The sequence below is a fragment of the Salvelinus alpinus genome, chromosome 4 (genome assembly GCF_045679555.1).
Source record: "Salvelinus alpinus chromosome 4, SLU_Salpinus.1, whole genome shotgun sequence".
NCBI classification, from domain to species: Eukaryota; Metazoa; Chordata; class Actinopteri; order Salmoniformes; family Salmonidae; genus Salvelinus; species Salvelinus alpinus.
Genome location: NC_092089.1, coordinates 70,953,942 through 70,967,411, shown reverse-complemented (window position 1 = coordinate 70,967,411; position 13,470 = coordinate 70,953,942). Strand labels below are relative to the sequence as shown.

Below are 13,470 nucleotides of genomic sequence, written 5' to 3'. Positions count from 1 at the left end.
ACCCTCGAGCATTATTGCCAAAATATAATCCATATTTATATATCAGACACTATGTGTTATAAATGTATGCAGTAAAAAGTACATACTTTTCTTTAAGAATGTAGTGAAGTAAAAGTAAAAGTAGTCAAAAAATATATATAGTAAAGTAGATACCCCAAAAAACTACTTAAGTAGTACTTTCAAGTATTTTTACTTAAGTACTTTACACCACTGAAATAATGTATGTTGACTGTGTAAATTCCCCTGTGTATTCTGTCTGTACATTTGTCTATTGCTGGCAGCACTAATTAACAGGTTGCCATTTATTGTCATGAATCTTGCCCTGTAGGCAGCTCTGCAGAGTGGTCCCTAGCTGGCAAAGCCACAAAGTCATAAAGTCATCGACCTAACCCTAAGCTTAACCCTAAACTTAACCACACTGCTAACCATAATGCCTAACCCTAACCTTAAATGAAGACTAAAAAGCTTGTACTTGTTTTCATTAATTTTTACAACACAGCCAATTATGACTTTGTAGCTGGCCCATCTAGCAGAAATCGCTAAGTCAAATTCTGGGTATGTGTCAATGTACTTGGCAACTAATAGTGATTCTGGTTCTAATCTGAGCCTCAGCTAACCCAAGGTCTTCAGGACAGGAGGGAGGGCTGAAGTCAAGATGTGATTACTGTAATAATTTGGAGGGAGGGAACAGGAGACAGAGGTGAGGGCTTAGAGAGAGGGGGGATAGATGAGCACTGTTAAATCTGCAGAGAGGAGATTTGGATTATGAAACTCCTGTGTGATGTGTGTAATCAGAGGCCAGGTCAGGTGGCTGTGTGATGTGTGTAATCAGAGGCCAGGTCAGGTGGCTGTGTGATGTGTGTAATCAGAGGCCAGGTCAGGTGGCTGTGTGATGTGTGTAATCAGAGGCCAGGGTCAGGTGGCTGTGTGATGTGTGTAATCAGAGGCCAGGTCAGGTGGCTGTGTGATGTGTGTAATCAGAGGCCAGGTCAGGTGGCTGTGTGATGTGTGTAATCAGAGGCCAGGTCAGGTGGCTGTGTGATGTGTGTAATCAGAGGCCAGGTCAGGTGGCTGTGTGATGTGTGTAATCAGAGGCCAGGTCAGTTGGCTGTGTGTGTGTATGACAGAAAGGCTCTCGCCCTCACCTGTTTCACACTCCAGGTACTCAACACCACCAGCATGGGGGTTCTGTCCTGATCTAGTCTTTCTGGACTTTAGCTTTTATAGTGGAAATAAGGCAAATGATTTTAGTTGTGAAGAATCATGTGAAATATGGAAGTGCAATATAATTTCTATTTGATTATATTGGGTTGACTTGTCAAAGTGTGACATGGTGAGGTTGGAACCAGGTGCAGAGAAGAGACGAGATGAGGAATCAGTGGTTAAGGATAAACATAAATACTTTACTGCGAAACAGTAGCTGCAGAATCACAGTACACTGGGAAAACCAACAAACACTAAGTCTCAAAAACTCACTCATGAAATAACCGCAAATGGTAAACAACTCAAGCTTCTGCAAAGGACAACAGAAACACACCTCTTATAACAGGGACACAATCATAAATTAATAAGACACACCTGAGTTCAATAAAAGTCTCTAGGGCGGTCTCTGCCGCCCTCTAGTGCCAGGAGGAACCATGACACAAAGTGAAAATAAATTATTTAATTTTTCATGCCTGAATGTGTTAGGTTGACAGATAATTGATTGACTATGAAGTTAATATATTTATTTAGATATTGAGTAATAGTTGTTTGAGTATAGAAATATAGTTGTTTGGGTATAGAGCTATAGTTGTTTGGGTATAGAGGTAGTTGTTTGGGTATAGAGCTATAGTTGTTTCTATATAGAGCTATAGTTGTTTGTGTATAGAGCTATAGTTGTTTGTGTATAGAGCTATAGTTGTTTGTGTATAGAGCTATAGTTGTTTGTGTATAGAGCTATAGTTGTTTGTGTATAGAGCTATAGTTGTTTTGGTATAGAGCTATAGTTGTTTGTGTATAGAGCTATAGTTGTTTGTGTATAGAGCTATAGTTGTTTGTGTATAGAGCTATAGTTGTTTGTGTATAGAGCTATTGTTGTTTGTGTATGGAGGTAGTTGTTTGTGTATGGAGGTAGTTGTTTGTGTATAGAGCTATAGTTGTTTGTGTATAGAGTTATAGTTGTTTGGGTATAGAGTTATAGTTGTTTGGGTATAGAGCTATAGTTGTTTGTGTATAGAGCTATAGTTGTTTGTGTATAGAGCTATAGTTGTTTGGTATGGAGGTTGTTGTTTGGGTATAGAGCTATAGTTGTTTGGGTATGGAGGTAGTTGTTTGTGTATAGAGCTATAGTTGTTTGTGTATAGAGCTATAGTTGTTTGTGTATAGAGTTACAGTTGTTTGGGTATAGAGCTATAGTTGTTTGGGTATAGAGCTATAGTTGTTTGTGTATAGAGCTATAGTTGTTTGTGTATAGAGCTATAGTTGTTTGTGTATAGAGCTATAGTTGTTTGGTATGGAGGTTGTTGTTTGGGTATAGAGCTATAGTTGTTTGGGTATGGAGGTAGTTGTTTGTGTATAGAGCTATAGTTGTTTGTGTATAGAGCTATAGTTGTTTGTGTATAGAGCTATAGTTGTTTGTGTATAGAGTTACAGTTGTTTGGGTATGGGGGTAGTTGTTTGTGTATAGAGCTATAGTTGTTTGGGTATGGGGGTAGTTGTTTGGGTATAGAGCTATAGTTGTTTGGTATGGAGGTAGTTGTTTGGGTATAGAGCTATAGTTGTTTGGGTATAGAGCTATAGTTGTTTGTGTATAGAGCTATAGTTGTTTGTGTATAGAGCTATAGTTGTTTGTGTATAGAGCTATAGTTGTTTGGTATGGAGGTTGTTGTTTGGGTATAGAGCTATAGTTGTTTGGGTATGGAGGTAGTTGTTTGTGTATAGAGCTATAGTTGTTTGTGTATAGAGCTATAGTTGTTTGTGTATAGAGTTACAGTTGTTTGGGTATGGGGGTAGTTGTTTGTGTATAGAGCTATAGTTGTTTGGGTATGGGGGTAGTTGTTTGGGTATAGAGCTATAGTTGTTTGGTATGGAGGTAGTTGTTTGGGTATAGAGCTATAGTTGTTTGGGTATGGAGGTAGTTGTTTGGGTATAGAGCTGTAGTTGTTTGGGTATAGAGCTATAGTTGTTTGGGTATGGAGGTAGTTGTTTGGGTATAGAGCTATAGTTGTTTGGGTATAGAGCTATAGTTGTTTGTGTATAGAGCTATAGTTGTTTGTGTATAGTGCTATAGTTGTTTGGTATGGAGGTTGTTGTTTGGGTATAGAGCTATAGTTGTTTGGGTATGGAGGTAGTTGTTTGTGTATAGAGCTATAGTTGTTTGTGTATAGAGCTATAGTTGTTTGTGTATAGAGTTACAGTTGTTTGGGTATGGGGGTAGTTGTTTGGGTATAGAGCTATAGTTGTTTGGTATGGAGGTAGTTGTTTGGGTATAGAGCTATAGTTGTTTGGGTATGGAGGTAGTTGTTTGGGTATAGAGCTGTAGTTGTTTGGGTATAGAGCTATAGTTGTTTGGGTATAGAGCTATAGTTGTTTGGGTATGGAGCTATAGTTGTTTGTGTATAGAGCTATAGTTGTTTGGGTATGGAGGTAGTTGTTTGGGTATAGAGCTATAGTTGTTTGGGTATGGAGGTAGTTGTTTGGGTATGGAGGTAGTTGTTTGGGTATAGAGCTATAGTTGTTTGGGTATGGAGGTAGTTGTTTGGGTATAGAGCTATAGTTGTTTGGGTATGGAGGTAGTTGTTTGGGTATAGAGCTGTAAAGAGACTTTTAACCAGCTGCATATTTAGAACAGGAGTAGATTTATTGCATAGAGCAGTGTGTCTGTGTGTGTGTTTGTGCTTAGGAGCAGAGCAGTGTGATGGCTGGATTCCTCCTGACCTGCTCTATAATTGATAACACTTTTATGTATAATGTATAACACCTGCGGCCTGGTGAGAATCTAAAATCGAAATCTCAGCAGATTCAGGCATGTCCTGTGACAGGGGTGTCTGATGTAGTTTCCCCTGTCGCTGTCCCTTGTCCCCAAGCACAACAACCCAAATGTCCAGTCAACAACCCCACCTACCATATCTTCCTCTGTCTTCTCTTCACCTAATGCTAACAGCCACCTCTCACCAATTTCTCTCCCCTGTGTGTTTATTTGTATGTATTTATCTTCTTCTTCTATGCATTTCTCTTCTTATTCTATGTGTTTCTCTTCTTCTATGCATTTCTCTTCTTCTTTTATGCATTTATCTTCTTCGTTGTATTGATATTCTATGTGTTTATCTTCTTCTATTTATTTATCTTCTATGTATTCATATTCTTCTCCTATGTATTTATCTTCTTATTCTATGTATTTATCTGTGTGGTATCTCTGACCCCCCCCCCCCTCTCTCTCTCCCCCCATGGTAACCTGTCTCTCAATGCCGATAGGAACTATGAGGTCTCCTTCTAATATGTATCTATCTGTTAATGTGTGCTGGTTCTGACTCCTTTCTGTCTTCTCTTCACCTCAGTGCGGATGGGAACTATGAGGTGTCATTCTACTCCAACACGGTTGTCTCCAACAATGGAGAGGTGAACTGGCTGCCCCCCGCCATCTACAAGTCGGCCTGCAAAATCGAGGTCCGCGACTTTCCCTTCGACCAGCAGAACTGCACACTCAAGTTCCGATCCTGGACCTACGACCACACCGAAATCGACCTGATCCTGCTCAGCGATTTCGCCAGCCGTGACGACTTCAAGCCCAGCGGTGAGTGGGACATCGTGTCTCTGCCGGGACGCAAGAACGAAGACCCCTCTGACATCACCTACCTGGACATCACCTATGACTTCATCATCAAGCGCAAGCCACTATTCTACACCATCAACCTCATCATCCCCTGTGTCCTCATCACCTCTCTGGCCATCCTGGTCTTCTACCTGCCGTCTGACTGTGGGGAGAAGATGACTCTGTGTATCTCAGTCCTCCTGGCCCTCACTGTGTTCCTGCTGCTGATCTCCAAGATCGTCCCACCTACGTCTCTAGCTGTCCCTCTCATAGGGAAGTATCTGATGTTTGCCATGGTGCTGGTCACCTTCTCCATCGTCACCAGTGTCTGTGTGCTCAACGTGCACCACCGCACGCCCTCCACACACACCATGCCCCCCTGGGTCAAACGTCTCTTCCTGCACCGCCTCCCCTCCTTCCTGTTCATGCGTCGGCCGGGCAGCTCCAACATCCGGGAGAGGTTCCGCCAGAAGCACCAGCGGCGCTCCTACTCCGACCTGAAGCTGAGAGACGGGGCGGTGGCAGTGGCCCCGGCCGCGGGGGGAATGGGGGTGGCAGAGGGGTCTGGGATAGGCAGGGCCGACTCCTTCTATGTGAACGAGGAGTCGGCCAAGCGGTACGGCTGGAGGATCAGCGACCTGTCGGAGAACACAGAGTTCAGGAAGAGGATGACAGTGAAGTGTCACGCAGACGTTGAGGAGGCTGTGGACGGGGTGCGCTACGTTGCCGAGAAGATGAAGAGTGAGGACAACGATGAGGGGGTGAGTGTGTGTGTGTTTGTGTGTGGTGGAAGGATAGCCTTGAGATGATATGAGCAGAAACCACATACACAACCGATACATCACATTTTCAGTTTTTTACAGTTTGTATGTCTTTTCACTCAGAGCCCTTTCAATAGTTTGGAGCCGACAGTATTGTGCTTCTATTGTCAAAATATTATTAATCGTGTATCGCTCTTTTTGTATCCTGCCACAGGTCATTGAGGACTGGAAGTATGTTGCCATGGTGATTGACCGGCTCTTCCTGTGGATATTTGTGTTTGTGTGCATTACTGGGACTTTGGGGCTGTTCATGCAGCCCCTCTTCCAGAGCTACAACACACCCACGGCAGACGACCTGGAGCAGAACTGACCTATGACCTTTGACCCGAAACCTGACCCTCACGCCCCCCAACAACCCCATGAGGAACACCCGCCGCGAGTAAAACAGCTACTTACCAACACCTTGAAACAGAACTGTGTTATTTTGACACACTCACATACTGTACGCACACAGCACACCGGCCGCCACCACACCAACCAATGCCCCTCAACCTCCTCTCTTATATGGAACAGAGCAACCCCACCAACCCCAGAAAAAGGGTCTGTTGTTTTTATTTCTGCATTTGAAAAGGGGAACCAATCTTTTCTGCACAGTTCCAGAATAATTTGCTGAGCCCAAAGATCCACACACACCCACCCACGACGAGCCCGACCCTGGCCAGAAGACGACGACAGAGCCGCTAGTCTCTGCTACAGAGAAGGACAGCTCCTCCGTGTGTCCTCGTCCAGTGAAGCACAGACAGACACACGGACATAACTCTTGCCTTCAGACGGAGAGGGAGAGGCGCATTTCTTTAGACAGGAATGCCAGCAGGCTTGTTATTTTGCTGTGAAACGGGAAGCCTTGACTGTCTCCCCTCACGCCACAGTGTGTTGACTGAGTACTACTGTACAGTATTTGGGACTGCTTCTGGCCCCAGGTGGTCAGTCACCTGATGGTCTTTCAATGCGTTAACATTAGCTTTTTAGCCTACCGGGTTATGTGTGTAATTTTACGTTCAAAATGGTTGTTCTTATGTGTTCAAAGAGGGTGGGACCAACGGGAAGCTAGTTGTTAAGTAAATACAAAATTACCATCAAACTGTTGTCACTCGCCTTTGCTTCTCTTAAAGGTACAGTACGCCGGTGTAAGAAGTGTTCATTCTCACAACGTTTTCCAGGTAACCAGCAGCTGTACAGAATTTTATACACACAAACCCCATACGCAAACCGGTCAAACTGAACAGCGTTTGGCTCTGCACTAGCAATCTTCCAGGCGGTATTAACATTGCTTAGTATTTTTTCTGAAATCTTTAACCCAAGTCTGTGTTCAACTTATTTATTGTCACTGTCATATATGCACTCTGTCACTGCTATAAATGCTAGCCAAGGGAAGGCATACTGTACACATTTCAAGTGAAGAGTTTTGTTCTAATCTCATGTATTTATTTCTATCAGTGTAAAGAAGGAGACATGTGTTTTTCTTCCGCTGGCCAGTTAGGTGACCTGTTTTGGTTTGTCGTCCTGGACTGATGTATTCTGGGTAGCACTCAGAATTACAGGAAGTAGCAATACTGATGTCATGTCAAAGAAGTCAATAAAAGGAAACAACAAGGGGATGAGGTTCTGGAATGTGGTCCTTTGTGGCTCAGGAGCGTGGGTTTGATTCCCACCAATACAAAAACATATACATGCATGATTATGAGTTTGGCTAAAAGCGTCTGCTAAATGGCGGATATTATTCTGTGTTACATAAGACATACTCCTGTTGATTCATAATGTTGTGTAAAAAACCCTGGTGAGAAAAGAATCAAGATATAGGGTTAGTGTGTTAACATGCATCGGACCCTGCGTTGTACCCTCATTATAAGAGCTGCCTGACCATATGACAAACCATATCCTCGAGCTCTTTCTTTTTCCGAAATGAACCTCACAGATTGTTCAATACGCTTTGTTTCCGGGTAATGATGACTCACAGAATTAAGCAGATTCTCCTAGCGGTTGGAGTCTTTGTTACCGTCGGACGGAAGGCAAGACGTTTCTGGAATGCGTAGCTGTGGGCGGTTTTGTGTCTCATCTGAATTGTCTGGCGCTCAGGCTAAATGTTAGTCAGCTGATGAAGAGTTCATTAGAAAGCGCTCTGAAGTCAGAACCCTTCGTGTTCGGTTAAGATGGCAGAGATGAGACGCTCTGCCTAACTCATGCTGACACACACACACGTGCGTGCCCACAAAACGAAACTGCACACACGCTGGTCTGGAAGTAGCAAAATGAGGAGAGGCTGCTGGTATAACATCAGCTTTTATCAACTTGGATCTGTCTATGTTTATCTGTTCTGAAGAGGAAGTCTTAAATCATAACCTAACTTATTCAGTGTTTAACATTATAGATGACATTTGTATGTGGGCCTGTATATGTCTCTGTATGAAGTTTGTCTGGTACCATCAAAATAGCCTTTATGGTTGGGTTATGTGGATAAACAGACTGTTTGAGATCCCCCACTCATCTCCATATGCATATTGGTATGATCCATTTATTAAATATAGGGACTTCTACGTCAATTTCCATAAACAGAGTGGGGGGGGGGGGGGGGGGTGTTCGAGAGGCAGCCTATTGATTACATCTTTTTTATATATCCTTCTCCAAATATTTTAATCAGTTATTTTGTGCATTAGCTTACAGTAAGTCTGCCATTTTAAAACCTGAACCTATTCAAAACTATATATACAATATATCAGAATTTGAATAATCAATTCAGTTCCTCGTTATCTAGTTATTTAGTGCTAGCAAAAGGATGGATTACACACACACACATATATATATATATATGCACGCAGACACACGCACGCACACACACTTTATGGCCTTGAGCTTAGAGATGAGCAGACAGTGTGGAGGCTGAGATGAGAGGAGTCATATAGAGTCAGATACGAATGATGAATCTCAGTCATAAAGACCAGACGCCCTTGGCCCACTGCATCTCCAATCAACCTGACTCGCTGAACTTCACAGGCCATTTCACTCTGCTCAGAGATCAATACCCACATCTCTAGTTCCATAAACACACATGCACACACTTTATAAACCACACTCTTATTCTATGGTACAGTATTTTATTTGGTTCTGTCCATTCTATTTGTGCAGACAGAGTTCTCTTATTTTGTCGACCATGTGCCCTGTCTTGAACTCTGTAAAGAGTAAGTCAGAGCCACCATGATGAGCCCCCATAACCCCAGTTGCACTCCGCATCCTCTCTTAGACATGATTGGAGAATTTATATCCACCATTCCGTCTCTCCAGTCGATATTTATGAAGTACATTACTGCATGTGTAACTGCTGAGTGGCTGGGACCATAGCGCATCACTCTACCTCTGCCTTCCTGCCACCTCCCATCACAGTGAGACCTGGGGAGAGAGGGAGAGAGTGATGGACCCATGGCCTCAGACAAAGACCTTTTTATTGCTGGTAAGGCTCGTTCTATTAAATCATACAGCACTCATAAAATATATATATAGGGTGCTCTTTGATTTTGTGTGAGATTGAACATCTACTACTGCCAACTAGTGGTCACATCAGTCATGACATAATCCCGGAGGTGAGACTAGAGGACACTAAGAGGACACACAACACACCATGAGAGAAGGAGGGGGAGAGAAGGGAAGAGCAATGGAGGGACAAGTAAACACAGGCTGGAGGAGATGTTGTCCTGTGTGGCTCAGTTGGTAGAAAAAGAGAGAGGCAACCGAAAGAGGAAGCAGAAAGGAGAAAGGAGCGAGGGAAGTGCAGAAGGGTTGTGTGTGAGAAAGGAGAGAAAAACGCAGTTTAATTAGCAGTGATGGCTTTAATCAGATAACTCTGGTTTGAGCAGCCAGGGACTTTAATTGGTTGCTGGCGGCAACAGGCAGGCCACATGGCAGCATGACTAATCTTCAAAAGCATTATAACTGGGGAGTAAGCATCGGTCTCTGGTCTGCATGTGAGTGACAGGCTGCCTGGGCTGTGGGGTGGCAGGGGAGGCCAGGGGGAGGGAAGGAGAGGAGGAGGAGAAGATGGAGGAGGGGGAGAGTGGTTAGGGGAGGTTAAGAAGGTTCTGGAGAAAAGCTGTGTGTGATTGAACCAATATCCATACTATCTTACTACAGAATACAAAAATATAAAGAGGAAAATTGCACCATTCGAGAGTTAGCAGTGTGTTATGTGAGGGTAGATACTGTGCAGCCTCTCTTTTAGTCTATTCAGAGAGTAAGTAATATGTTGTGTGAGGGTTGTTGACTGCGACAAACTGTGCCCCCAAACTGTCTCACAAACATGGGAATGCGCTGTCCTTTCAGCACCGCGGAGTGACTACCTATCAGACTAACGCTGTCCATTCAGTGGTGCTGATGGTTCCTTATGAACACGCGCTAGAACATCATCTGTACTTCCTCATTTTGCCATTGTTTGGTCGGTTTGCTTTGTTTGCGATGCGTCCTTGTTGAATGTAACCAACATCATACCTGATTTATGCCTTTTATTTCAATGCATTCTGTTGATTTATCTGTCATCGCTTGCATTTACTGGTCAGCTGTTTAGTGTACCGATTGCTTTCATTTTGAAGTCGGCCTTGTTGTAACAGGATGGCCTTTTTACTTTACTGGCTTTAATACATGTACATAGCGTCTTTGGAGTGTGATTAGAGCAGACCCCAGCTGGATCCCAGCAGCACTAGGGTGTAGATATTAGCAATGTCCTAGCAGGCTGTAGATAGTTACACCGTTCCAGAGATGGAGGGGTATTTTTGGAGAGAAGCGACCTGGAAACGTATCTCCGGGCAACTAGCTTTCCCCCCGGTTACCGCCTCATTTAGGGATGAGTCTAAGTTTAGCCGACGCTGGGCTTGGAGGTGAGGCAGGACCAGAAGGAAAGTGTGTGTGTATTTGTATGTGCAGCTGGAAATAGAAAATAATACCCATTCAAGATTATAGGAAAGGTTTGAACATTTCAGCTGCAGTGGAATACAACTACCCCCTCTTCTTACCGTCGTCTATCGCTAACCTCTTCTCATTTGTATTCTCTGCCCTCCTTCTTTCTATTCTTGTTTGCTCCACTCATCCATCTCTTTGTTGTCCTCTCATTGTGTATAATAAAGTAATGAGTTTTGAGGTTCCCTGTTGTCTCCTTCTGTTGTCTACTTCTAGGGTTGTGACCCCGGGGGAACTGCAGTGGGGTCGCCAAAATGTATTTTATATATATATATATATATATATATATATATATACTGTATATTAAAAAATGAAGAGTACATATTAATTTATGGGACAATATTCAACGTTTTAGAGAAAGATAATTAGAAATATAAAATGTTATTGAGTAAATGTATTTATTGTTTTCTTTTCATTTTGATAAGAGATGAAAATGCAATGAATTCAAGGTTATTTGTTGATGTAAAAATCTATATTTACCGATTTTTAGGTTGCGTCATTAGATTTGTGGTGGGATTGCAAGAAATTATTGGGGGAAAAAATGTTTGTCCCCCAGAAATTGTGGCAGAAAAAATACTGGCTGAAGAAATGTGAATAGCACTGTTCTAGAGGATAAAGATGGAGACTATTTTCCTGTGTAGGACAGGGATGTCCCAAAACCTCAGACAGAGAGAGGGAGAGAGAGGGATAGAGACAAAGAGAGATAGGGGGATACGAAAAAGCATTCAAATATATGCACTTATGCTAAATAACAAAAATGTAAATGTAAAAAACAGAGAGCCGAGAGAGAGAGTAAGAGAGAGAACGAAAGAAAGGAGACACAAGAGAAAGAATAGAGAAAGCAGCACAGATAGAGAGAAGCAAAGAGAGAAAGTAGGAGAGGTAGAGAGAGCGAGACAAAGCTTGAGAGTGTGGTGCTGATGTGTTTCAGTAAGCAAAGTCCTGTCTGAGTCCCCTTGCTCTAAATGCCTTTGCCCTTTTCCTCTCCCTCCGTCTCTGCCTACTCTCGCCCTCGGGGTCCATCTGCTGTGTCTGAGCTGTCTAAGTGGATGCCTGCTGTTTTTAAATAGCAGTGGAGTCTGGGCGCCGGCTGTGTGTGCAAAAGGGAGATATAGAGAGTGTGTTTTTCCAGGAGAGTGTGTTTTTCCCGGCTACACTGTATGAATAATAGCAGCATGGGGATGTCCCCTCGCATTGCACAGTGTCCTGGCACCACCTGACCCAAATGGACATTACACTGTAGAAACATACATTCTCTATGGAAGGTCTCACTCCTGCTCTGCTAACCTAACTGACCCATGTCCCTTCATGTGTACTTTTCCAACTCACTAAACTCTCCTTCCTGATCTCTGTGTGTGTCTGTCTCTTTCGCCTGGTCGGAGCGCTGAGTTGTACTTTAGCTGAAGGTTAAACACAGGCTGTCCCTTACCTTAGAAAGACAGAGCAATCTGATGTTGGTACGCAAACACACACACATGTATTCTGTTCATCGCCAATGACCATAAGTTCACGAGGCATTTGGTGGTCAGTGATGCGAGAGGACATTTCTATGGTTGATCAAAAGGGTTAAAATTCATTAAGCAGAACATGAGAGAACAGATTCAGGTCTCATCCTCACCAGACTGGAATACAGGCCCTAAAACCTTAGTGTTGGGTTCTAATTGACTGGAATACAGGCCCTAAAACCTTAATGTTGGGTTCTAATGACAGGCTCTAAAACCTTAATGTTGTGATCTAATTGACTGAAATACAGGGCCTAAAACCTTAATGTTGGGTTCTAATTGACTGAAATATAGGCCCTAAAACCTTAATGTTGGGTTCTAATTGACTGAAATACAGGGCCTAAAACCTTAATGTTGGGTTCTAATTGACTGAAATATAGGCCCTAAAACCTTAATGTTGGGATCTAATTGACTGAAATACATGCCCTAAAACCTTCATGTTGGGTTCTAATGACTGAAATACATGCCCTAAAACCTTAATGTTAGGTTCTAATTGACTGGAATACAGGCCCTAAAACCTTCATGTTGGGTTCTAATGACTGAAATACAGGCCCTAAAACCTTAATGTTAGGTTCTAATTGACTGGAATACAGGCCCTAAAACCTTCATGTTGGGTTCTAATGACTGAAATACATGCCCTAAAACCTTAATGTTAGGTTCTAATTGACTGGAATACAGGCCCTAAAACCTTCATGTTGGGTTCTAATGACTGAAATACAGGCCCTAAAACCTTAATGTTGTGATCTAATTGACTGAAATACAGGGCCTAAAACCTTAATGTTGGGTTCTAATTGACTGAAATATAGGCCCTAAAACCTTAATGTTGGGTTCTAATTGACTGAAATACAGGCCCTAAAACCTTAATGTTAGGTTCTAATTGACTGGAATACAGGCCCTAAAACCTTCATGTTGGGTTCTAATGACTGAAATTCAGGCCCTAAAACCTTAATGTTAGGTTCTAATTGACTGGAATGGTTGTGTGATAGATAAAGCATGAGGGAGAGAAAGAGAGGTAGGGAAAGAGAGATGACAGTGTTTATCCTCAACTAGAGTGCCCATGGGAGAGAGACGCCTCAGTGTTACCCTGAGTCTGCCTGAATACAAGGAAATTCTCCACAAACCAGATGTTTTTATTCTTTGGTTATTTTTCTTCTCTTGTTCTGGAGCTGTAGTCTATTCTGAACCTTTTTAACATTTATGGTGCGCTCTCTCTCTCTCTCTCTCTCTCTATGAAGGCCAGAGTTGACACAACGCCCAAGAATGAACCTAGTTGAGCTCAAAGAGTGAACACCTAATCCGTCTTTAAACCCAGGCGCATCAACTATATATGACTTCTACATTTCTACCTATAGCACCAGTAAGTAAACAAGCATATGTCTCTGATCATTACCTGCCAAAAGCATCAGTCATCCTT

The 13,470-nt window shown here is 42.8% G+C and overlaps 1 protein-coding gene across 1 annotated transcript in view; it reads left to right on the top strand.

Annotated features, from left to right (window-relative positions):
* LOC139574320 (neuronal acetylcholine receptor subunit beta-2-like) overlaps positions 1 to 8,133 on the top strand; it is a 27,574-nt gene extending 19,441 nt beyond the window's left edge. The window contains exons 4-5 of the mRNA XM_071398791.1: positions 4,539 to 5,553; positions 5,768 to 8,133. Coding sequence (XP_071254892.1) covers positions 4,539 to 5,553; positions 5,768 to 5,923 — 1,171 coding nt within the window. The 3' untranslated portion in view covers positions 5,924 to 8,133. The remainder of the gene's footprint in view (positions 1 to 4,538; positions 5,554 to 5,767) is intronic.
* The last annotated feature ends 5,337 nt before the right edge of the window (positions 8,134 to 13,470 follow it).